This window comes from Aotus nancymaae, unplaced genomic scaffold (assembly GCF_030222135.1).
Source record: "Aotus nancymaae isolate 86718 unplaced genomic scaffold, 86718_ANA_hifiasm-v0.15.2.pri h1tg000016l, whole genome shotgun sequence".
Taxonomy (NCBI): Eukaryota; Metazoa; Chordata; class Mammalia; order Primates; family Aotidae; genus Aotus; species Aotus nancymaae.
This window is the reverse complement of record NW_026988428.1, coordinates 20805210-20832203: the sequence shown is the minus strand read 5'-3', so window position 1 is coordinate 20832203 and position 26994 is coordinate 20805210. Positions and strand designations below refer to the sequence as shown.

The following is a 26994-nucleotide window of genomic DNA, read 5'->3' as shown; positions in this document are numbered from 1 at the left end:
AGGGAAGCCTTGAGGGGTAACCACAGCAGCTAGCTAATTTAGGTATTTACAGTAAACACGAACTATGTGCCAAGTGCTATAAAATGGGTAATCTCCTTATTCCCATTCCCAGAGGAGAAACCAGCTGAGGCACAGAGAAGCAACACAATTTGCCCTGGTCACATACTTTTTTTTTTTTTTTTTTTTTAAATCAATGAGATGTTCTTAAGTTGTCCAGGCTGGCCTCAAACCCACAGCCTCATCTCCTCAATTGCCAAGACAAGTGGCCTGAGCCACTGTGGCTCCCTGGTCACACAGTTTGTAAGCAGTAGTGCCAGGGTTTGGACTGCTACACTCTGTTGTATGTGAAGTGCTGTGGGATCAGAGGAAGGAACGTGATATTTCTGTTTAGTTTCTTAAAAATGAAAACAATCACTTATTTTCTTCTGAAGTCTTCATCATTCATTTGAACTTCTCCCACTCAGAAATCTATTTCCTGCCTCTTCTGGTAACCATCAGGATGAGAGCATGCAACAGTGGCCCTGGGGTGAGGCTAAGCAGTGGGGAGGGCATGTGGGGAAGGAAGGAACACAGCAGCAGGCACAGCTGGCCAGGCACTGGGGAAGACGTTGAGCTACATTTTCAATTGGCATTTGGCTAGTTTATGACTTCTGTGGCATGACCAGTTTCTGGGGTGGTAGAACCCTGATCCTTAATGCTTCCAGTGTATTTGTCTGTAGCTGTCCATAAGTTTCTCTTTCTGTATGGCTGGCGTGCAGAGAAGAGACTCAGGATGAAACTTTGCCCTTGTCCAGCCGATTCTCATCTCTACCTTCATTTCTTTTTCCTTGTACTTTACCTGTACCAAAGTGGCTAATTATTACGCCTCATACCTGCAGTACTTGATGGGGGATTCAAGTACTAAGCTGGGGCTTTAACGTGCCCTTGCACCTCCTCCTCCAAGTCCGCTACAGAACCAGCACTCTTGTTCTAGGTGATTGCAGTTTCTGGCACATAGCAAGTGTTTAGAATAAAAATGTTTCATTGAAAAATTACAGCTTTTATAAGAAAAGTTGACAAATAGTATACATAGAGCACATATGTAGATACTGTTATTCTTATTATCTAATATACCTATTATAAGAACCATTTTGCATCTGAGGCATTAAACTTATCAGTTAGAAATTGTGTAGAATACCAATTGTATGATAGAAGAAAGCAAACCTGCTATGTTGACAATAAAGCATTTTAAGGAACAAGTTAATGGTTTTTTGAAAAGTATTGTACAAGGATGGCTGTGGTTTCGACTTGCATAAAAAAGCCGCAAAATAATTGAGTTGCATAAAAATTGATTTTGACACAATTAAATAATGAATAACTAGTCCTTGCTTTCAGTGATTCAGTAACTTTCCTTTTTCTGTTTTCTTCCACTTCACAAAGTTTAGAAGAGAATAAAAATATCGTATGCTAGTTGAAGTTTTATTACTCAACTTCATTTTATGAAATAAACAATTAGTTATATAAACTGAGCTGTTTGTGTTTTTAAAAGTCAATTGTGAAGGAGGTATCCAAGAGATGGCTAAATGTGTTTCATTAAACCTCATTAAGACAGAAGTTAACTTTTCTTGGTCTTTAAAATGTGTTGCCTGGATTTGCCTACAAGAACAAGGGTCTTCTGGGCAGCATTTACCTTTAGTGTTGAGTTAGTTTGTTTCCATCTGGAATGAAATGAAGCCTTCAACACTCTTAGTTCAAATTCTTTACAGATGAGGCAATGGAAATGTTTTTAAAATATTTAAATATATCATTAAAAACTGCTAGAATATTCTAGAGGCAGACGAGCAAGCCTTTTTATAACAGTATCTGCATGAATTCTCTGTAGTATAATAATTACAGTTGGTTGCACCTGAAGGATTATATTTTTTTCCTTTGATTTAGAATAAATTGAGCCTTAATTGGACATGAAGAAAATGTACTCTTAGTCATTATTTTGTCTCCATTCCTTTAGAAGAAAAGTGTTCTCATGTTCCCTCCTGTCTTCGGCCTACAACATGGCCTCTTGAAATTTGAGACTCTCCCTTGGCTTCTGTGCTCCAAACAAGGACTGGGGATTCTTACCAAGGCCAGACATCCTAGGGCTTGAAACTGAATCTTTTCAGGCTCTTATACAACCATGTTCTTTCAGGGCACTGCCCCAGATTTGGGCACAGGCCCTAATATTCTTGAAAACTATAGCTTCTGTTCCTTCCTCTCCCTGTTCTCAAAAGAACTACAACCGTGTTCAGCCCTTCTACCTAGAGAGCACTAGTATCTTTTCAGTGAGTTTAGGATTTAATAACAGGCAGGGAGAGCCACTGAAGATGCTCTATTTGTTCTACAAATACTGTCAAGGCAAGGATAGCGTCAAAGAGCAAGCCAATCTGCTTGGATATGAGGGGAATATGAGTGGAAAGCAACAGTGCAATCAATACAGATTAAAATCTGAATAAATTGGCCAGGTGATGGGGTTCATGCCTGTAATCCCAACACTTTGGGAGGCCGAGACGGGCTGATTGCTTGAGCCCAGGAATTCAAGAGCAGCCTGGGCAACATGACAAAACCCTATCTCTACAAAAAAATAGAAAAAAAATTAGCCAGGCATGGTGGCACATGCCTGTAGTCCCAGCTACTCGGGAGGCTGAGGTGGGAAGATCACCTGGGCCCAGGAGGATGAGGCTACAGTGAACCAAGGTCACATCTGTAGCCTGGGTGACAGAGTAAGGCCCTGTCACCACCACCACCACCACCACCAACAGCAGCAACAACAACAACATAATCTTAATAAGTTATTCTTCCACATTTCCACTGACTTATGCAACATGGCCTTAGTGTACCCCAAACATAAGTATATGGTTTGAATATTCTGTGTTCAAGTTCTGCCTTAATCTTAATGCTGTTCTCTTATCCTCTAGCTCGTGATTTTATAAAATGAAGTATGATGTATTGGTAGCAGGTGGAGCAGTTCTTAGTGCTTGACAAGGGTATATAGAAGCATTTTAGGAAGAATATATCTTAGTTGCATATGTTAAATGTAGTCCTTTTTTGGTATTTCGAACTTTTTTTCACTTTGATTTACTCTTTTTTTCATGTAAAGGGTTGAAGGATGCTTGCCCTACTGCCCTAAAAATATGATCCTTGATGAGGTCACCCTCAAGTGTGTTTATCCAGGAGACTGTAAGTGTGAAACTTGCTTAATTTACTCTGAAAAATGATATGCTTGCATATTTTCTCTCTGAGGCAATTGGTTGTAAACAGAAGTTTTAGACAGACAATCAAGATTCTTCTTCAATATCCCTTACATAGCGGTTTTTTTCTCTAATTACTTTTTAAATCGTGTAGATCTTCCACTAACATCCTTCTTACATTCTCTTTCCCAAAACATTTTCCTTGAAGCTAAAGAACCCTCTATGAAATATGTGGATCTCATTTTAAGCAAATACAGTTTTAAAAAGAGCATCTTTGTTTCTTTGTAGGCATACCTGTGATTCCCACAGAACCAGCATTAATACCACCAACTAAGCCAACTGTACCCATGTTAACAGGTATTGTTACAATTTTTGACAACAAAAGTAGCATTATGTAATTTGAATATTGGTACATTTATCACAGCTGCTATTATTAATATTACCCTATGGGCTTGGAAACCCAACAGTCACTTTTGTTCATTAAGCTCATTCATTGGCTCAGCATGCCATGTTTTCTAGAACTTCTAGCCTTAAAGGATTCTTCTGCCTGAGCCCCCCAAAGTGCTGGGGTTACAGGCGTGAGCCACATTGCGCTGGGCTGCATGCCTCATTTTCTGAATGGCTTCTACTTTTGATCCACCTCGTTCTTCATGTCAGTTCGTATAGATTCCTTGGCCTTCCCTCACATCTAAAAACCTAAATTCTACTTTTAGGTTTGATTAAATCCTTCCTAAATTTTCACGGTGATTAAATTGGCTCTAATGAAACATAGACGTAAATCAGGGTTTCCTTTTCTGCCTTTATTTCTGTGTTTGCATTCTGTCTCAGGCTCTGGAAGAAGCATTCTGGGCTCCTAGCCCTGCTTTCCTCCCGCACTTTGAAACTGGCCTCTGGAAAGGATTTAATAATCCACTCACAGTGAGGCTCGACAAACTTACAGTATTATTCCTCAAGGTGTTATAATGTAGGTCAAGTTCAGATATTTATTCTTTCAGTTTATTTGACAAGGTTTAATTGAGCATCAACTCTACCAGGCACTGTCCTGGCATTCAGTGAGGAGGTATGGTAAACAAGTCACAGCCGCTACCCTAAAACTGCTGATAGACCAGAGGTTACGGCAATCTTACAACAGGGGTAAATACAAGCAGCCCACAGGTGGGCCACCATATTTATTTTGGAGGTCTCAGGAGGTTAATCGAAGATAGGAGTTGGGTAGGCTAGGAGAAGGGGACATATGCTCCTATTAGAAGGACAGCATGTGCAAAGTCTGGAAGTAAGAAGGAATATGTCACATGAAGGAATCCTAAGCAGGTCAGTGTGTCTTGAATGTGCAGTTTGAGGGGACTTGTGCCAAAAGATGGTGTGAAAGAGATTATCAGGAGTAGATCACAAAGGACTCACGGTAAGAAACTGGATTTTTAAAAAAGAATGAATAGCCTTACTACAGCCATCACTAGTACCACTGCTTCTCTGGTTAGCTACCATTTGTGTACTAATTATATGCCAGGTATTGGATTAAGCATTTGTCATATATTTAATCTTGATAAGAGCCCTATGAGAGAGATATTACCCTCGTAGAGATGAGGAATTACTATATTGTTGTGAAATTTTAGGCATCAGTGAATTTAGTATAGTTTAAAGCATGCTTTGGGAGAAGGTGGAGTTACTTCACCTACGTCATTCAATTTATAAGGGGAATAAGTCTATGAAATAAGGTTGCATGATTTAACATCTAGGGCATAGACTGTTAATGATTCTAAGTGTTGCTCTCTACTTTGAGTTCTCTTATGTCTTGTAAATTAATATTCAACATATATCTCAAATGTCTAAAATGATTTAAATCACCACAATTATATGTAGATAATACTAACTATATTTCATTATCCTCAAAAATAAGAAAAATAAAGCTATTTATAATTGCAGATGATATAATCTTAGATTATTCTGAGAGATCTACTCAAAACTATTAGCAATAATATATGAGTTCAGCAAGTTTGCAGAATATAAGAGCAATACACAAAAATCAATTATATTTCTATATACTAGCCTTGAACAATCTGAAAATGAAATGGAGGAAACAAATGCATTTGTAGTAGTATCAAAAAGAATAAAATGCTTAGAATATATGTAGCAAAAGAAGTGTAAAACTTGTACAATAAAAGCTATAAAACATTATTGATAGAATTAAGAAGCTGAAGAAATTCCATATTCATGGATTGGTAGAGTTGATATTGTTATGACAGCAGTACTCCCAAATTGTATTTATAGATGCAATACAATCCTTATCAAAATCCAAGATACTTCTTTGCAGAAATTGATAAGTTAACCCTAAATTCATAAGGAAGTACAAGCATCCTAGAGCAGCCAAAACAATCTTGAAATATAACTAATTTGGAGGCCTCGTAATTCTCAGTTTGAAGACATCACAAAGCTACAGTTATCAAGACAGCTTGGTCATTGTAAGTCCACACCCAGATAATGTTTATAAGCCTTTGATGATTTTAGATAACAATGGACTCCTTCATTAAGACCAGTGAAATTCCCAGTCATTAGAATTTTTTTTTTGAGATGGAGTCTCACTCTGTCACCCAGGCTGGAGTGTAGTGGCATGATCTTGGCTCACTGCAACCTCCACCTCCTGGGTTCAAGTGATTCTCCTGCCTCAGCTTCCTGAGTAGCTGGGATTACAGGTGCCCGCCAACACGCCTGGCTAGTTTTGTATTTTTAGTAGAGATGGGGTTTCACCATGCTGGCCAGGCTGGTCTCAAACTCCTAGCATCAAGTGATTTAACCGCCTTGGCTTCCCAAAGTGCTGGAATTACAGGTGAGAGCCACTGTGCAAAGCCAGAAAAAGTAAAAGTTTATAAAATGTCATTGTGGTATGCTGAAAAATGGTTCTCCAAAAATGTTCATGTCTTAGTTTCCAGAATTTATGAATATATGACCTTATATGGCTGTAGATGTGGCTAAATTAAGATGCTGACTGGCTTATGCCTGGATCATGAGATGGGGAAATTATACTGGAATATTCATGTGATGCCAGTGTAATCACAGATGTCCTTAGAGAGGCAAGAGAGTTAGAGTCGGAGAAGGTGATGTGACAGCAGAATTAGAGGAAAGAAGGGGAATTAAAGGGAAAGAAGAAGGGGAAGAGAGAGAGATTGATTTGAATCTATTGTGCTGTGGTTTTGAAGGTAAAGGAAGGGACCATGAGTCAAGTGCAGGTAGTTCATAGAATTTGGAAGAGACCAGGAAACAGTCTCCTTAGAGCCTCCAGAAGGAATGCAGTCCAACTGATAGCTTGATTTTAGGACTTCTTTTGTTTACAAACTAATTAAGTTTAAAAATTGACAAAGATTGTATATATTTATTGACATGTTGTTTTGAAATATGTATACATTGAGAAATGGCTACATTGAGATCCAGAACAGCTAATACATTGGTGTTGTTTTAAGCCACTAAATTTGTGGTAATTTGTTAAAGCAGCAATAGGAAACTAATGAGTTTATTTTTAAACACTATCAATTGTGGGCACTGCAATTATAGCTGAGAATAATTTCAGCCATTCATTGTGGCTCTTCTGTAATCTTTCAGACTGAATATTTTAGAGAGACCTCTAATATTGGCACCTTTAGTAGGTGCCTCACAATTGTGTTTACCAATCACATCTCCCTTTTCCATGGGTCACCTCTAAACCACACCCATCAACTAGGGTCTCCACATGGTCCACAGCAACATCTATTCTGCTTACAAAGAACACAGTCTCAAGGTTCACCAAAATAAAGGAGTCAACCTCATTATGTATTTTCACAATGCAACAAAATTTTTAACTCCCGAGGAATGGTTAGTGATATATTAATTTATCTGTAACCTGTTCAACAATTCTGTTGGCACCATTAAGATGGTGAAGGTGTTTATCGAACGGTGATTAAAAGTCAAATTTCTGGAATCAGAATTCATTTCCGAGTCCAGATTCTGCCTCTGCCACTTAACAGCCTTATTTCTCTGCAGCTTAGTTTCCTCATCTGTAAAATGTCAATACTATTATTACCAACATCACAGGATTCTAGGAAGGAATATGTGAAATAATCTATATAAAATTTCTTAGCACAGTGTCTGTCACATGTCAATTCCTTACATGATAAACGATTCCACTAATGAGGATTACATTTTCATTTCTGACAGTTTTGGAAATGATTACTCCATCAGACATCACTGTGTTTGATATGCTAACAGCAACTACAGGCTTGGAATGTGAGGTATGACTGGACAATACCTTCTAATTCTTTGTCATTTCCATATGTCATTCTCTTAAATTTCTGTGTCAATATCCAAAAGCTGCTAAAGTTTTTTTGGTATGTTCTCTAGTCTATCCTTGCTAAAAGATGATAAGAAATACGCATTTCATTGGAACAATTGTATTTTCTTAACTCTTTCAGATATTTCTTATTAATTAGCTTCTAGTCACACTAAGAAAAACAAAATTGAAAAAAGATTTTAAGTGTGATTTCTTAATAAAGAGTTATCTAGTATGGATTTCTCTGTGAATCAGGCATTCATAAAATATTAAGCATCTACTCAATGTCAGTCACTGTGCAAGATGTTAGACATACACTGGTAAGAGAAAAAGGTAAAAGCTGTTGGCCTCTAGAGCTAGTAGTTTTCTCTGCTAAGACTTGGGCGGAGATTTTCTTATTTCAAATATACCATTTGCTCTGATAAGCGAGTTATTTATTCAACCAATATTTATTCAACACCATTTCTGGCCAGGCATTGTTCACTATTCAGATCCTATGGAAAAATATAAAAGTAGGCAAACATTTCTGCTTTTCCAGAGTTTACATTCTATTGGAGTTTCTGAGATAGCCAATAAGCAAAATAAATGAACTTATATAAAATGACAGAAGGTGCTGGTCAGGAGAAAAATAATACTATTTCTAATAAGATGGCTGGGAAATCTTCACTGGTAAGGTGACTTCTAAGGAAAAGATCTGCAAATGTTGAGAAAGTGAACAATGTAGAGGACTGGGGCAACAATGTTCCAGGCAGAGGGACCAGCAAGTGCAAGGGCCTTGAGGCAAGAATGTACCTCACGTGTTAAAAGAATGACAAGGAGACCAGTAAGCAAGAAAGGAATAAAATAGTAGACAATAAAGTAGATTATGTTAGACCTTGTATTGTAAAGACTGTGGCTTTTGTTCTAAATGACATGGGAAGATGCTGTATATTTTTGAGTCAAAGAATTACACTATCTGAGTAGTTTCAAGATCATTTTGGCTGCTGTATTGTGGATTAGGTATAAGGAGACAATAGAACTGGTTAGGAGGCTATTGCAGGAACTTAGGCCAGAGATGATGCTGGCCTGGCTCAGGTGATAGCAGTGAAGATGGTGAAAAGTGCCTGTAACCTGGATATATTTTGAAGGTAGAGGCCACAGAACTTACTGAAAGATTGTATGTGAAGTATCAGTAAAAGGAAAGCAACAAAGATTCTAAGACTTTTGCCTTGAGCAACTAAAAGGTTGGTGTCAACCAGGATGGAGAAATCATGAGGAGTGACTATCTGGGGTGGGTATAATCACTAGTTCAGTTTTGCCATGTGAAGCTTGAGATTCCTCACAGACAGCAAAAAGCTGTGGACCTACAGCTTTCGTGGACATATATGGAGTATATATAGGTCATGCTGAGAAAAAATTTTGGGACTTCTCAGTGGATAAATGGTATAGGACTGAGTGAGATTATAAAGGGAGCAAGTGCAGATAGAGAAGTGAAAAGGGTCACTACAACTTTCATAGGCTGAGAGAAGATGACAGACATGCAAATAATGTTAACCAGAGAAATAGGAGAAAATATAGGAGGCTGCAGGTAATCTGAAATCCAAGGAAAAATAATTATAACGTAATATTTGGAGTAATAACCTAAACTGAATATATTAATAGGTCTAAGATGAGACCTGAGAATTGATCATTGGATTTAGCAGTGTGAGTTGTTCATGATCTTGTTAAAAAGAGTTTCAATAGAGTGGTAGGTTTAAAATCTTTTAGATGGTTTAGATGTCTGTGCCATAGTTCTCTTCTAATTGCTTTTATTTTTCTTGCTAAATGAAAAGTAAGGTCAATACCTGAGAGTTGGTACAACTTTTACACAGAAAATTTTGGAAAATTGGACTCTTAAATTTTGAAGTCCTCACTTAAGAGTCTTACTATTTAAAAAATTACTAATTTCTCTTAACCTTATTTTAAAATCATGTATTATATTGGAATGATAGAAATTGATCCAAAAGATTTAGGGAGAAGCAAATGAAAGAAGATATTTTATTAGTGTATGGTATGTAATAGTTGCTAAATAGTTGTTAACATTTATTCCGAAATCCCCAGACATGCAGTAGAGAGTGGTGGTCAAGAGGACAGATTCCTGAGTAACAATGCCGGGACTTAGATGCTGACTCTACTACCTTCTAGCTGTGGGACCTTGCGCAAATTAACTCCTATCCTGTTTACTCATCTATAAAATAAATATAAAATAATAGTATCTACCTCAGAGGGTTATGAGAATGAAATGGGTAAATTAGAATAATGTCTAGTTTAGCATTGCTATAATTGTTACCATAATTTAAATGGAATATGATTTATAAACTTTGAAAAATCTACCACTTATTTATTATTTTTTTACCTAGACATTTTGAGTTACATGTAAAAATTAATTTATAATTATATACTCTAGGTACTGTCAAACTGATGTTATTTATTAACTTTTAATAAAAGTTTAGATAGTATTGTTTAGATAATATTTAGATAGTATTAATAAAAGTTTAGATAGTATTTAGATAGCATTAAGTTGTAATTTTTAAGTTGACATTAATGGAAGAAATATTCATATACTGGCTTTACACAACATAATGTGCAAGGTCAGCTGTCATTGTATAAATTTGCTTGCAAAAAACTAATCTAGGGAATTTAGGAGAACATTGTTTTCTTCAGATGTTTGAATATATGGGCAATCTGATAGCCAATCAGTATTAAGGTAAAACTTAAATTAAATATGTATTGAGTGTTATAGGAAGGGTACAGCAACAAAAAGTTGTAGTGAAATTTTAATTATCTTTCAAAAGTTTCTGTATTTAATAAATGTACGCCATGGGCAATATGAATGTGAAATTTAAAAATCAATTAAAAACATTAGTTGAGAATGGAAAAAAATCCACTAATTTTTTTTTTCATTAACAGCCTCAGCAATTTGATCCTGTTTATAATTGTAGCCAATACATATGCCTTAATATGGAATGGCAGTTATACAACTGGTCTCTTAATTGCCCAAAGGACGTGGAAATGCCTGACTGTGGTTTCCGAGGAAGGCCAGTTCAAGTGAACAGTGATATCTGCTGCCCTGAGTGGGAATGTCCTTGTAAGTTTGCATTTCCTAAATGGTGATCTTTTTGATTGTTTGTTTGTTTGTTTGTTTGTTTGATCTGGAGAGATTGTTACTTTTTTAACCTTTCACCTCATCAATCCAAAGTTGAGTTTTCTCAAAATTTTTTGATTTTGTATACACCGTGCTTTTGGTTCACAGTATGTGACTTTTAGAGTTGCTTCCTGTCAAACATAATAAAGCTAATTTAACAGATTTTTTTTTAAAAAAGCAATTATTAATAAAAATAGAAATAGTTAATAGACTGAATCCACTTTCCACAATTTTTTTAGGTCGGTGTTCCATGTTGTCGGAACTGAGCATTATTACATTTGATGGAAATAATGCAGCATTATATAGCATGGCTTCTTATATCTTAGTAAGAATTCCTGGTGAAATTATAATTGCTCATATCGAAAAATGTTCCGTGAATCAGGTGGGTCATAATTCATTTTTGCAGTCACTTTGTCATAAATCTATAGCTGATGTCTATTGCGACATCAGGGATTCTCATAGAAGGAAGGAGCTCAAGAATTCACTGAGATTGGTCTTATGATAATGTTTCAGAAACATCTCTGAAAATCTTTCATATGAATCTATTTACAGGCATATAATATTAATTCAAATAATGTTTTAAAAAGTCAAATAATTCACTTAAAATTATTTCTTTATTTTTTTCCAGAATGGAAACTCATTAAAAAAGCTAGTGAGTATTTGCAAAATGTTTAGTACATTCATTTTGTTTATCACTGCAATTATGTTTAACTCCAAGAAATTTTATTTTTTTTCAAATTAAGGCTTCCTCTGGAAGAATTTCTGGACTTTGTTTTAAAAAGTTAAATATGACAACATCTATACATAAAATAATTGTCAATCGGTTAACAAGAAAGGTAAGAACACAAAGTTAAATTTTTTTCTCATTTTTTCCAATAAGAGGAAAAATCAAGTATTATCAGTGGAATTTGATTGTTATTATATATAATAATCATTTCATAGACAATATAAAAATGTTTCTTAATATTATATTTCTCTCTCAGTAATGTGCCAGTTATTGCAAATATTTTCTCTTGTGAGGTTAACTGCATGGACCATGTTAAATACTCTAGCGACTTCTGATTTAATGTGATTAGCCAGTCTTCTTTGTGTCAGAGTTAATATCATATTTCAAATCAGACAGAGTGGAAATGATATGAAGGAGAGGGATGATAATGTTGAAAATTTTAGTAGCCAGGAACACCAGAATAAAGACCATTAAGGGAAGAACAGATGGAAGGAGTGGATTTGAAGTGTTGACACCACTAATTTTTCAGTGAATAAATGATAGCTAAAATAAGAAAAATATGAAAAAAATTTAACTTTTTTGAAATAAATTAAGGAAGAATGATACAAGCCATTTGGTTTTGCAGGAAAACCTCTTATCCCAAGGACTATATGTTTGCCAAACAGAAGTGTGTTATGAACTGAGTACTTCACTCAGTTCTAAGTTGTTCTCTCTAAAATACATATATATATATAAATGTAATGTGTAAAGATTTTTCTTAAAATGACTGAGGTTCTATGTGCTTTCTGGAAATAATTCCACCTGTTAGCATAGGTCCTTAGATTCTAGACTGAAAATAATATATTAAAATGAGCCAAAAAATGTCAGAAGATATTTAAAAGATTTAATTAAGTAAAACAAAATATATCAATGAGGTACTTTTTTTGAATGATAGCATTTGCATAGACCTTTGAGTTTGATGAGGTTGATATTCTTACAGCAAGTAGGTGCGAAATAAACACAAGGCTGATCAATGTCATTATTTGGAGCATTTGGGTGGAAGGACTTATTTTTTGGCCCCAGATGAACTCATCACTGGTCCTTCACTGGTCAGGCACTGTATTCAGCTAATGACAAATTATTTTTGAAAATCACTTAGTGAGAGTTTAACATGATAAACAACATAGGTCCTGATCTCAAGTAACTTATACTTGTGCATAATTTGCATAATGTAATTATCTGCTGATTAGAGAGCAATAGGAGGTACAGTGATAGAATTATGACCAAGATATCATAGAAATAAAAAGAGAAGAATAATTTAATGTTTTATAGTTTATAGGCAGGTCAAATAGGTCTTTATTGTAGGAGGTCACAAATCTTAAAGAATAAGTAGAAAGAGGGAAGAGAAAGGAAGTATGTTTCAGCTCAAGGACAGCAATGTAAATCAAATATAAAGATGAGACATTGATTGGTTGGTGAGGCATAACTTCAAGAAATTTACTGCTAGTTATAGCTCATGGTTTCATGTCATTGCCATTATTTAAAGCACTGTTTTTCGAAGTGTAATCCTTGGACTGCCTACATTAGTATTATCAAATGCCTGTATAGACTGCATATATATATTTAGTACATGCTAAAAATACAGTGTATAATCCAATGCAAGCCTAGAAAGTAGAATCACTGGGAATCTTGATCTTTAAGAAGCCTAACAGATTATTGTTAAGAGAATTGTAGTTAAGTAAGCAGTTATTTGGAATATCAAAGAAAGAATCCAGATTAAGGAAAACATCTGGAAAATAACATTATCTTAAATTCATATTAGAAGGATGGTGTTATCAATATAAACATAGATTGAAGGGAACATACATAAAAGTGTACATAACATGGAAGAAAGTTAAATTTTGAGGAAAATGAAAAGCAATGAGATTAGAACAAATATTGACTAGAGCAAGGCACAGCAAAGGAATAATAAAAGAGCTTAAAAGTTCTAAGAAGCTGTGGCAGCAGTAAGAAATACATTTTAAAAAAACATTAAAAAATAGTTTACATTAAATAAGAATAAATGGAATAATCTGTATTCTCCTAATTTGTACATTTAAGTTAGCATTTCATAACAGGTGTATTTATGTTATTCTAGGTGGAAGTGGATTCCATTGTTGTGCCTTTGCCCTTTTCAAATCAGGAACTGTCCATAGAGGATTCTGGTTCAATGTATGTAATTACTACTCCAGCTGGACTAATCATAAAGTGGTCTCATCTTACAGGAATCATAGACATTCATTTTAGCTCCCGATTTAACTTATCATCCTACACAGAAGGACTGTGCGGTGAGTGCTGCCCTTCAAATCTTGATTTTGTCTATTTTTTTTCTATTCACACTATAGACCCTGTTGCCCCATTTTTGGACATTTTGGACCCTGTTGCCCCATTTTCATATTTGAGATAATGGTATTAACTTTCAGTTCCTATGTAAACACTGAAGGAAGCAATGAATTTTCTATAAATGTGCTAAGACGCAGGAAATAACACTTCAATTTGGGTATTTTATGAAAATATATGCTTACTGCTATTACTACAATGCTGTTTGTATTTCCACTAGCTCATCTTTATTAGGCGTTAATGAAGCATAAGGCATTATGTTACATATTTTAACTCACGTAATTTTAAGATCTAGTACATAGATACTAGTGTTATCTCAATTTATAAGTGATACAAATGAGGCATAGAAACTTGAAAGGCTTACATGTCTTTGTTTCCTCTTAATGTTTTTTAAAAGCTTGAAATCAGGGAAAACTTACTTAAGTTATCTTGAAAGAACACAACGTTCAGAATATTTGTCCTAGTTTTATTATGAAATGTAAAACTTAGATGTACCGTTACATCTAGGTTTAATGTTACAATATATTACACAGGTATATAAAGAGTTTAAGTCAAAGGAAACAAATTAGAAATATTTGTAGGTACATGATGATATTAAAAGAATACTGGCTCTGGTGTCTGCTAGAAAGTTGAACATGAGTTATTCTTTTTACAGCTGTGTGCTCTTAAGAGAACCTCGGTTTCTTCATCTTTAAAAGGGGACAGTAATATCTACTTTCAAGATTGTTTGAATGACATGTGAAAGTTAATATAAACGTAACACATAAATACACACAGTCAATAAATGCTGATTTAGTACAAATGTATCTATTTTTAATCTCAGAAAATATTAACTGAGTAAAAGTTTATGGATCACCTTCTGCTTCCATAGGTAAAAGTTTATGGATCACATTACGCTTAATGCTAACAACTCAGAAATGAATAAGTCCTTGCCCTCAACAAATTACATAAAATATCCAAATTTCCTGTTTAAAAATGTAAAGATTTATTGGAAATTTTTGCTTAAGTGGTTTTTATAGTTCCTCACTTGTTTAGAGTATGCTAAACATAGCATAAATTTCTATGGTGACTTAAGGTTATTATTTGGAAATAGCCATTATTGAGTACATATACTAAATTCAAACTTATTATTAAGTAATTACTGAGACTGGAAATGCATGTTTTCACCTAAAACTTACCATTTTTGAAGGGTATTATTTCAGTTTGATTTTTATGGCTTTTTATCCTTCTTTACTATTACTCTTGCTTTATGAGACAGCCACTCTGCTAGCTGGATTCTTAACTAAACACTGAAGAGAGAGGTCTAGGATCACCTTTTTGCTAACCAGGGTTCATGCCCTAAATTCCTATATCTCCACAATGAGAGAAATATGCTTCATTAAAGGGAAATCTGGGTGCTGTCAGGATCACTAAGCTAGGTGTTGGCTGAAGAACTTATAGTGAGTAAGACTGTTATCCAGAGTCTGAGCACTGAGAGGCCTATATTGACATCTCATCCTGCACAGCACTATGAATTCTGGAGTGGTGACTGAAGTTGCAGTGAAAACATAATTTTACTAGCAATTACCTTTCTCCAGGAAAGTTTAGACTTAAAAAATAGTAGCTTTTTTACAATGTAGTGCACTTGAGTTTTTTTTTTTTTTAATGTTTAATTCCACGTAGTACCCTGTGTATTTACAAAGGTGAGACATTGCAACCTTTATTAATCCTGATATATCTCCTTGGGGATTAAAATTTGACATTTGAAGAAAATTTGGATTCATATATTTCATAATCCAGGGTCTTGGGAATTAAGAAAAATTATGTCTTAAAGTAGGGTGGGATTCGGGTAAGGTATGATTATAGATCTGGTATCATTACTTTCCTTGACTCTGCACTGCATTTAATGATGAGTAAGCTCATCTTCAGTTTATATTTTCTCAAGGAAGATAGAGGCTGCAGCAGGTCAAACCATTATAGCCATCAACAGGTCATGTGATCCTAAGGAAGGGAAATTGCCTGTGTCCTAGATTTCCCAAGTCAAGTCCTGAGCTTGACAATAGTTGTCCCAATGTTGAATGAATTGATGTGCCTAGGTGACTGCTGCAAGCTTGCTGGTTTATACCTGGATTATGTGGAACAGTTGCTAATGCAAGGGAGTGAAGATTACCTTTATGCCAATGAGAACCCTCACCTGGAATGATGTAATGCACTAGGTGATGGAGCACTGATAGTTCCTGAAAGAAAAATATTTAATATTTTCAGGCTGAGTTTTCATGGGGAAGTGGAAGCCTGGGAGCCAATCACCAAATGTCCATTCTTGTAGAAAGTACCTTGTCAGGCTCAAAACTAGTTACTAGGTTAGAATATGGTAGTAGCAATGAAAGAATGTAGGAGCAGAATCAATATCTTCTTTCCTAATCTTCTCTGATCTCTTCCTACATCTTGACTTCTAGGCCTTTGATTTATTTCTTATTGGGTTAAGACAGTTCTGCACTATTTTTATCAAAACATCAGAACATAATTTAAAAAGTTCTATCAATGTAAAAGTTCAAGGATACATAAACTTGGCATCTCATTCAGTAAATCATTCATTCTTTTAAAATCAATTATTTAGCTGATTTTGTTGTGCTATCTACACTGGTTTAAGTGAAGTTTTTTCCTTCTGTTACATATTCTTTCAAGGAATTTGCAATGAAGATCCAGATGATGATCTAAGGATGCAAAATGGCACAATTATTACAAATATGGAAGACATAGGATTATTTATTGAGAGCTGGGAAATTGAGAAATCCTTTGAAGTAACAATGAGAAGACCTGTTAGGAATTGTACTGAGCATGATTGCAGCCACTGCATTGAGTTATTAAATAGAAGAATTTTCATTCCATGTCATGATAAAGTAAGTTGGAAGCAACCATAAATAATACTTTCATGTTATATATCTTGAGAGTAAAGGCCAATACATTACTGTTCTTGCTATGATGTTCTTGTACTAAGAACAAAACCCCCAAACTTCTGTTAGTATGTTTTGGAATTCAGAATCATTTGTTGTTTACAGGCTTACAAACACAAGAAGGATAATTTTATTTATTTTCTTTATGTTTTGTTAGAATTATATCTACAGCTTTCAAAAAAAATGAAAGTTTGTCCTATGGAAAAATGTCTCTAGGAGACAGAGATCAATGACATTTGATAACAGTATCAAAACCAAGATAGTGAGGCTTTAATCAGTTCCTTATGATCCTGGCTTCTTAGGCATATACTTGAAATAGAATCTGTCACTTACGCAATTTACTTCGTTTTTATTAGTCTACAACTTTCTGAGTTTAAGTGATAGGTAGGAATTTTAAATAATCTATATTGTTAAAAAAAGATCCGTTACTGAAGACAAAGAACAAATACAGTATTTCATGTACTATTTAACTAAAATTTAGTGATCATCTAGCACATAAAATCACTGTGTTAGATTCCTTTGATAAAAATGAATAGGACGCTTTCCTTGCCCTCAAGGAGCCTAGTAGGAAGGCAAGTCTGTGAGCAGATACATTAAAATATACATTACGGAGGTACATAGGAGCACAGGTTTGGAGAAGACTTCATGGAGTTTAAATCTTTGAATTGTTTAGAAGTATGAGTTTGCCAGGAAAGAAGAGGGAGAGATGGAGTTCCAGGCAGAGATATCAATGAAATGGTCCTTCATTATCTGTGGGAGGTTGGTTCCACAACCCCCACAGATACCAAAATCGTTGGACATCCAAGTCCCTTTATAATATATAGTATAGTATTTGCATATAACCTACACAATTTTCTCATATATGTTAAGTCATCTCTAGATTACTTATAATACCTAATATAATATAAATGCTATGTGCATAGTTTTTACACTGTATTGGTTTTTACATTTTTATTATTTTAATTCTTGTATTACTTTTTATTTCTTTTTCTGAATATTTTTGAGAGCTTGTTTGGAGGTTCTAGCAGGGGAGTGCAGCTACTTGTATACCCTTGGCCGAAGACCTGTCCTCTATCAGGAATGGTCATCCTCTTCAACCGAATGCACATCTTTGGGAGGGATGCACTTGGAGTGGTGAGGGAGTAATGGGACACTTGCCCAGCCAGCCAGATCAGCTGAATCAATCCTGGCAGTCAATAGGGTGACATGTTGCAGCCAGATCGCTCTCACATTGGTTTTTCTGAATAATTTTCATCCATGGTTGATTGAATCTATGGATGTGCAACCCCTGGGTAAGGAGGGCTGACTGTATATGCAAGAGAAAGTTTGGTTTAAAGGTCATGTGAGGAAAATATTGAAAGAGTTTGGTGCAATATCTATGAAGAGAAGAGTCTGGGAAGGGAAGCAAGGGAATTGTCAAGTCAGGAAGGAGCTCACTGTGAATAACCTTTGATGCTGCCCTATGCATTCCCTGAGGGAAAAGACAAAAGTATGAAGTCATGGGATAAAAATGGCATATCTTTATGGAGTTTCAGTTTTACATGGAGATTTGGATGAAAATAAGTTTTAAATGTTCACATTTTAAAAATGCATACACGTAAACATGAAGAAATAGCAAATACTTTAAAACTCATTTCAGTGCCACTTTAGTCTGTTTTTTTTTAAAGCATCATGATTTTTTAAAATTGCATTTTTAACTGGGAACTTGAAAGGTTGATTATATCAGGAAACTTTCAGCTTGACTATCCAAGGCATAATGAAGCCACATAGGATACCATTTAGTCTGTGATACCTTCTACTTTTCCTTTAAAATCCTCCAGTATGTAACAATTAGCTGGGCATGGTGGCACATGTCTATTATCCTAGCTATTTGGGAGACTGGGGTTGGAGAATTCCTTGAATCTGGGAGGTGAAGGCTGCAGTGAGCTGAGATCATGTCATTGCACTCCAGACTGGGCAACAAGAGCAAAACTCCATCTCAAAAACAAAACAAAACAAAATCCTCCAGTAAATTTGACAGCAAAAAAATTTAAAATCCAAATATACATGAGGAATTGGACACTAGCATGTGTGGCTAATCTAGCAATTATAATAGATACCTTAATGCTTACTTAAAGAGTGAGTTTTGTTTATTGTAGAAATATAAAATGAGCACCAAGTTATGTTGTGTCTTATACTGGAAAATCAAAATCAACAACTGCAAAACTATTCCTAAGGTAACATCTAAAAACCAATCATGTAGAATTTAAGGACAATTACTAGAATATATTGCTTGATTGTTTATTTTATAAATAACAAGTAATCTTGGCTCAAAACTTCAGAACTAGTTTTAGAATCATTTGGAAGGTCAGGCTTTTCCATCAAGATCCTCATTAAATCCAACACTCTCTTCACAAGGAACATCTTGCTTTTATATTTTCTTAGGCCGTTCAAAGATGATGGGATAAGTTTTTACGATTTTTTTAAGTGTTATAGTTTGAATATCTTTTTCAACAAAAGGAAGTTAATTTGCCATTTTATCTGCTACAGAGATATAAATTAGTATAACTAAAGAAGGTATGGGCTATATATATATATATAGCCAATATAATTTTATATATATATAAAATTAAAAAAAATTTTTTTGAGGAGTCTTGCTCTGTTGTCCAGGCTGGAGTGCAGTGGCGTGATCTTGGCTCACTGCAGCCTCCACCTTTCTGATTCAAGTGACTCTTCTGCTTCAGCCTCTTCAGTAGCTAGGATTACAGGCACATGCCACCAAGCCTGGATAATTTTTTGAATTTTTAGTAGAGATGGGGTTTCACCACATTGGCCGAGCTGGTCTCAAACTCCTGACCTCAGGTGATCCACCTGCCTCAACCTCCCAAAGTGTTGGCATTACACGTATGAACTGCCACACCCGGCCATGGCTATAATATTTTTACAGTCAGAGTTGAAAATGTAACTTTTCATCATGGAAAGAAAAGATAAAAAGTAAAACCTAAATAATGTACGTGGATTATTTTAACTGTAATGGTAAAGAAGAGCTTACAAACTTGGCTTATTTAGCAGATTTTCTTTCAAGTGTGACCAAGTTAAAATACTATAAAAGAAGTTTGAGAATAAGATAAAAATAATTGACTGTAGGAACTACTAGCACTTTCAGATTCTCAGGTACTCAAAGCCTCTAGATGTGTTTCCTTGAGAAACTAAAAGAGACTCTTACAAAGCTTATGAGGATTCTACACACAGTAGCCTGTGTCTTCAGACAACATCTTTAGCTGCATTCTGGTCGTCATGATTCAGTGATAACTCTGGCACAGTGCGTACAATAGTGGAAAATGCATTTTCTTTTTACTCACATAGTTCTTGGATATTGCAAAACTGAGGTAGAGAAGACACAGTATTGCCATCATGCTGAACTCAATATTTGGCATCAGATCTCAATTCACTGCAGATTTCTCAAGTGAATATTTAGGGATCAAATGCAATACCAAAGTGTCCATTAATCCATGAGATAGGCAGGGTGTATTTCTTTTCTTTTTCTCTTAAAGTCTCAAGCCTTAAGACATTATTTTTATTTAAAAGACACAGACTATTAAGCACTAGAATGTAAAACTTGCATGACTTCAAAAAAGATACTTCAAAGAAATTTTGAGTTTATAGAGGCTTCTTTGGGCTGAACTCTAATCAACCTTGACATAAAGTTTCCCTTTCTCTACCTTCTGCTTCTAAGAGTTACTTTCATTAAAGTCCTCTTGCAAGAAAAAAAAAGTTAAGAACTAAAAAAATGGGAGGGTCGTGACAATTTGCTCAATAGATTTGTATGAAGGCCTGAAGAAGATGGGCTAGACAGGTATAGCAAGGTAGCTAATTAAAAGGTCTTTGAGTAGTTTTTATTTGCTTATTGTAACCTTTTATTGTGGTAATATTTACATATTCACAGAAGTGGTGGGAACAATATAAGAACCTTTAGTTGTCCATCACCCAGATTTTAAAAAATCATTTAAAAAATTGCCTCTCTTTTTTCTGCCTATCTTTCTCACTTCTTCTGTCCACACCCCGCCCCTGTTGAATTATTTTAAAGCAAATCTACTTTGGGAAAATGTTGATGGACTCTGCTGGTCAGGGAGAAGCAAGTGAGGATAGCTGCATGTTCAGAAAGGAAAGATGACATTTGGGAGACATTTGGGACGTGGAATGGGGAGGATTTAAGGACCAATTAGATGTTAGTGCTAAGGGAGGGTGAGCATTTATAGATGACTTCAACTTTCTAGCTTAAACAGAGTAACATATCAAGATAAAGAAATTCTTCATGCCTTGTTGAGTCTCAATCTGTGCCATCCAAGCTATCACCAAGTCTTATTGGGTCCACTCCCAAAATATTTCAGTATCCATGCATTTCTTCCCACCACCATTTGAATCTAGACAACTATCATCTCTTGCCTGGTCCAATGACAAAGACCTATAATTCGATTTTTCTACCACTGAGTTTCATCGTCATTTGCAAATCTCTACAAAGCAGGCAGAATGATCTCTTAAAATTATAAACAGAATTGTGTGATTTCTCTACCTAAAATCCTTCAATGTCTTTCACTTAGAGTACATTCCAAAGTTCTTACCAGGGCTGACAATGTCCTCTATGATGTGGCCCACATACTGCTCCAGCCACATCTTGTGCTAAGCTCTTCTTGTTTGCTAAGCTCCAACCATTTTTGCCTCCTCTCAGCTCTCTTAATATTCCAAGAATTTTTTTCTGCCAAAAGGCTCTTCTTCTTGCTGTTTCCCCTGCTGGAATACTTCTTTCTTTGAATCCTTTTTAGCATGGTGGCTTCTCTTCACCTTACTCAAAGGCTTTGTTTTTGTCATTGTTGAAATCCATAAGCAAAGAACAGGTCTGTTTTATTTACCTTTATTCTTATGCATATCACAGTGCCTGATATGTAGTTAGGTACTCAATAAATGATAAAAATGTGCATCAATTAGTAGGTAAGTAGAGAATATGAAAGAATCAGCTTTTGTGGGCTAAGTAGAGAAGGGACACAATTTTTTATTTTGGGCAGATTAAGTCATGGGCATCATCAAAGTAGAAATTTCCAGCAGAAACTCTGGAGCATAATTTGGGAGCTCAGAGGAGATAAGTTGAGGCTAGAGATCAGGTTTGAAGAGCTATTAGTATATGGAATTTTAAAAATAATGATAATTTATGATGTGCCAGGGTTTTTTTCTGTACATTTTCCATATAGTAGCATATTTAATTTTCACAGTAATCTTAGGTAGTAGTGGTTGTTACTATTAATTCTATTTCACACATGAAGAAACCAAGACAAAAAGTTTAAATTTCTCAAATGGTGATAGAAACCATGGGAACAGATAAGCTTGGGGAGAGCATTTTCAGTTAGAGAACATTACCGTTGAGGATAGGCTGTAGTAAAACAGAATGAGAGGCAAGTAGAAGAGACAGTGATCAAATAGACGGAAAGGCAACGGAGTGATATCTTTGAAGTTAAAAGAGACAACATTTTAAGCAAGTGGACATCCTAATGGCAATATAGGCTTCTGAGAGGTCAGGGAGAATTTAGAATATCAGTTTCATTGCATTTGATTAAAAGGAGGCTATTAATGACTAAAGCAAGTATTCTGTGCAAAGTAAGGTGGTTGGAAACTGAGAAGATTTCACAAAGAACACTAAAAAGAAAGTTGAATCTTAGGGGTTTTCTGCATCTTTAAAAACATGTAATTTTATTTTTATATTGAAAGATAAAAATGTATGTGTTTACTGTGTACAACGTGATGTTTTGAAGTGTATATACATTGTAGAATGATGAAATCTAGCTAATTAACAAATGCATTACCTCATGTAATTATCACTTGTGTGGTGATATCGCTTTACATCCACTCTCAGCATTTTTCGATAATACATTATTAATTATTGTCACCATGTTGTACAATAGATTTCTTGGACTTCTGCCCATCTAACTGAAATTCTGTGCCCTTTAACAACATCTTCCCGACCACTTCGGACCCTAGTAACCATAATTACTTGGTTGATTCTATAAGATCAACTTTTTTAGTTTTCACATTTGAGTGAGATCATGTGGTATTTGTCTTCCTGTGCCTTCTTTATTTCACTTAACATCATGTTATTTGAGTTCATTCATGTTGTCACAAATGACAGGATTTCATTCTTTTTAAAGGATAAATAATATTCCACTGTGCATATTTACCAAATTTTCTCTCTTCATTCATCCATTGTCAGATCTGTAGGTTGATTTTATATTTTGGCTATTGCAAATAATGCTACAGTAAACATGGATGGGCAGACATCTCCGTGACATACTGATTTCATTTTCTTGGATATGTACCTAGTAGTAGGGTAGCTTGATTATATGATAGTACTATCTTTAATTTTTTGAGAAACCTCCACATTGTTTTTGGAAAATCTGGAAAATTTTGAACAATATGGAAAACCTCCATATTGTTTTTTACAAGGTGCTGTTGGCACCTTTGTCAAAAATCAGTTGACTGGCTGTAAATATGTGGATTTATTTCTGGGTCTCTGTTATGTCCCATTGGTCTATATGTCTGTTTTCATGCCATTGGTTTTTATAGATACAGACCCTGAGAAAAGAAGATGGGCTATGAAAAATTCTAAGTATTTTTATTAGATATTTTGGCCTGTATCAGAATTTGGCATCTAAATTTAGATACTTAATATGTGCCTAATGAATAATGAGTTGAGAGAAAAATGGAATAAATATTGTCACAAGCTACATTATTTATATTTCAGGTGTCTCTGGATCAAAATGGAACATATTCTATAGGAAAAAAATGAGTCTCTAATTAAATTGAGGTGTGCCAAATTTTACAAATTATGTAACTAACATTAAATATTAATACAAGTTTTGAGAAGCATTTCTAACTTGATTTAATAAGTAATGCTGTATACCATTATAGAATGCTTTGGGAGCTTCCAATTTAATCTATAATTTTTCAGACTCTTATTCAATATATGGAAAAGTCAATTGTAGCCCACAGTGGATATTAGAAATAAATTTTTGCTTGGGTCCACATACTCTGTTTTCTTTTCCGTTTTTATAAGAAAGATTTGTATAGATTAGTACAGATGGTGTGTAGAGTGTTTAAATGTGTTTAGAATGATGTTTAATACTAAGAATTTTTGAAAATGTAAGGTCTACGATGAAGTATAATGAATATTAACTTGCTACTCTTTGAGTTTCCAAATAGTCATAGTCTAGTTTAGGGCTTTCAGAGAAATAAAACTACTTAACTCATTTCAAGGCAAAATGTTTCTCTAGGTTTCACCAAAAGACTTTTGTGAAAAGATGTGGATCAATTATACCTATTTTTGGAACTATGAATGTGATGCACTTTCTGCATATGTGGCTCTGTGCAACAAGTTTGATATCTGTATTCAGTGGCGAACACCTGATTACTGCTGTAAGTAACTGTTAACTGTATAGTATTTTTCAATCATAAATACATTTCATGTTCGCAATCACTTCTTTCATTCCTTTTTATTTTGTATCACAAACTAATTTAGTAAGAATAAAATGCAAAGAAGAAGCTAATATATCACAAGTACAAGTTACATCATTCAATTTCAGAAATAAAACAGTCACACATGAAGCTCCCTGTGTGCCTTCTCCAGCCCTTTCCTCTCTTTTTTCCCTGAGAGGTAATCACTATTCAGGAGGGGCATTGCTGATTCACTGGGAATGCGTGTCATTTCCAATTTCACTAGACACTGTCAAATTGTTCTCCACTGAGATTGTACCAATTTATAATCCCACCAGCTGAGCATTCAATTTTTAATAGTATGACTTTTTACAATCATTGACAATCCATAAGGATTTTCTAAAACATCATTTATAAACTGCTCAGCAATAGTAATTTCTTTTGACAGTGAAGGATCAAACCTAAACATTCGGCCTTTTTATTTTTTATGATTTGGTTGAGTTATATACTGAAAATGTATTTCAGTTTTAATTCTGAGCAAAATGTTGTTATCTCTTCTCACTGCACAGAGCAATAATTTCATAATAGTTGATTGTATGTTTATTCCAACCAGACTTGGGCTGCCTGTTGGTCATATTTATTTGTTGTACATCTGATAAGTGTTTCCCACTATAACAACTAATACCAGTAGACCCTTAGAGATGCTTAAAAATTGCAAAAATATGCAAAAAACAAACACATCAATGCCTTTATTTCTGATTTATGGTTACAGAGTAAATGAAAAATGGAATTTGAAGAGACTAAAATTTGCAAAATTTATTTTCTAAAAGAAATTTGACCTTTTTTTCTGTTACTAGAAATTTAAATAGGCTACTTTTACCATTAGCAAATTTTGTTCCCTATTCTTCAAAGCCCTGAGTTGTCCAGAGGGGAAGGAATATCAACCCTGTGTGCGACCTTGTGAAGCAAGAACATGCCTGAACCAATGGTTCTATGGACACTCTTCCTGTTTGAATTTAAGAGAAGACTGTGTGTGCAAAGACGGAACTATTCTTCACAGGCCACATTCAACCCAGTGCATTCCAGAGAAACAGTGTGGTAAGATGCAGAGTACAAAATGACTTCTTAGGGATCTGGCAAACAAACAAAAACAATTTTTGAGACATTGGAGAGGTGTGCTAACAAAGATTTATCAAAGACAGCTTAAGTGTTGGAAAGGAAATGAATTTGTTTGTTTGATTTTAATATGATTTCAAGAGAAGTTAATTGTTATAAAAGTATCAGTGGTAATGTGCTTTAATCTTTACCCATGCCTATAATAACTGGGAAAGAGCATGGCAAATCAAGAATTAAGAGTAGATTATGGACTGAACTCAAATTCAAGTTATTTCATGGAATAGTGGTTTACTTTTACTCCTATGAGTCTCAGGTCATGCATCTGGAAAGTGAGGAAAATAATAGTACTTATCTCATAAGGTTAGTGTGGGTTTACATAATTTAGTAAAAAGCATTTTACATTTAACATGGTGCCTTGAGAAAGTAAGCATGTAAGAAATGGCAGATTATGTATTATTCTCTGGGTGTTATGATGGGATGTGGTTTGTCCCCACCAAAACTCATGCTGAGGTTTGAACCCCTTGTGTGGCAGTGCTGGGAGGTGTGGCCTAGTGGGAGGTGTCTGGGTCATGGAGGCACTGCCCTCATCAATAGATTAATTCCTTCTCAAGGTTGTGAGTGAGTTATTGCTCTTGTGAGACTGGATTAGTTCTAGCAGAAATGGAATCTTTCCCTAAACTGCAGAATGTCATAAAGGGAGTTTCCTCCTCATGTCTGATCCCTCTTCACATCTGTCCACTTCTCCTTTGACCTTCTACTATAGTACAAGACAGGAGAAAAGCCCGCACCAGAAGCTAAGTAGATGCTGGTGCCATGCCCTTGAACTTCCCAGCCAGCAGAAGTATGACTAAATGAACCTCTTTTCTTTATAAATTACTCACTATCAGGTATTTTCTTAGAGCAACACAAAATGGACTAAGACACTGGGGGAACTTATTTGGTATTTCTAATTTTATTTTCAAACAATTTTATTTTGCTCATTGTCTCCATGGTGGTGGCAGATGAAAAAGTGCAAAACTGAGACAATTGCAGCACAGGACTTGTGAGTCATAGGCCTCTTTATTATGGTCAAAAGAAAATGAGTTGACTAATAATTAAAGAAAAAGGCAAGGAGAAATGAAATGCATATATAGTTTTAGAAATAAGCTTGTGTTTGCCAGTATAGAAAGTATCTGTGGAAGACTCTGAGGATATATAGGTGTGATTATATTTGTTCTTTAGGATCTATGAGATTTAGTTTTATAGTAAATAGAAAAAGAGCTCACTGGAGGCTGGGGATATGGTTGATCATCTATGATTCGGGGGGATATGATCATTAACATTCATCATTATTAGTCCTTAAAAGAACTACTAGGTGGTCGTATTTATCATCAAATAAAACTTTTACATAAAAATAATAGTCACTAAATATTTTTCTTGATTGTCTGCTTTCTACTTTTAGATTTTAAAGCAGAAATATTTTGAATTTTCATATGATATAAATGTTATAGGAGATAGGGACTACCTTGTTTTCTAATCCCACTCATTTTTAACAGTTACTATTTTCAAATTAATCTGAATTTATATTATTGAATTTGATTTAGCCAAATAAATTATATTAACAGGACTTAAAATGTATCAAAAATAATAGATCATTTTATTTATAGAAGACATACAAATTTACAAGTGATTGTAAAAGGAAAAAAATTCTTTCTTCTTTCTTTCTTTCTTTCTTGCTTTCTTTCTTTCTCTCGACAGGG

The 26994-nt window shown here is 34.9% G+C and overlaps 1 protein-coding gene across 1 annotated transcript in view; it reads left to right on the top strand.

The window, feature by feature from the left end:
- OTOGL (otogelin like) overlaps nucleotides 1-26994 on the top strand; it is a 404189-nt gene that overhangs the window by 353180 nt on the left and 24015 nt on the right. Inside the window, exons 39-49 of the mRNA XM_064376937.1 lie at nucleotides 3113-3192; nucleotides 3492-3560; nucleotides 7389-7462; nucleotides 10429-10606; nucleotides 10903-11045; nucleotides 11292-11315; nucleotides 11407-11499; nucleotides 13507-13696; nucleotides 16413-16627; nucleotides 23980-24121; nucleotides 25052-25237. Of these exons, the coding sequence (XP_064233007.1) occupies nucleotides 3113-3192; nucleotides 3492-3560; nucleotides 7389-7462; nucleotides 10429-10606; nucleotides 10903-11045; nucleotides 11292-11315; nucleotides 11407-11499; nucleotides 13507-13696; nucleotides 16413-16627; nucleotides 23980-24121; nucleotides 25052-25237 (1394 nt within the window). The remainder of the gene's footprint in view (nucleotides 1-3112; nucleotides 3193-3491; nucleotides 3561-7388; nucleotides 7463-10428; nucleotides 10607-10902; nucleotides 11046-11291; nucleotides 11316-11406; nucleotides 11500-13506; nucleotides 13697-16412; nucleotides 16628-23979; nucleotides 24122-25051; nucleotides 25238-26994) is intronic.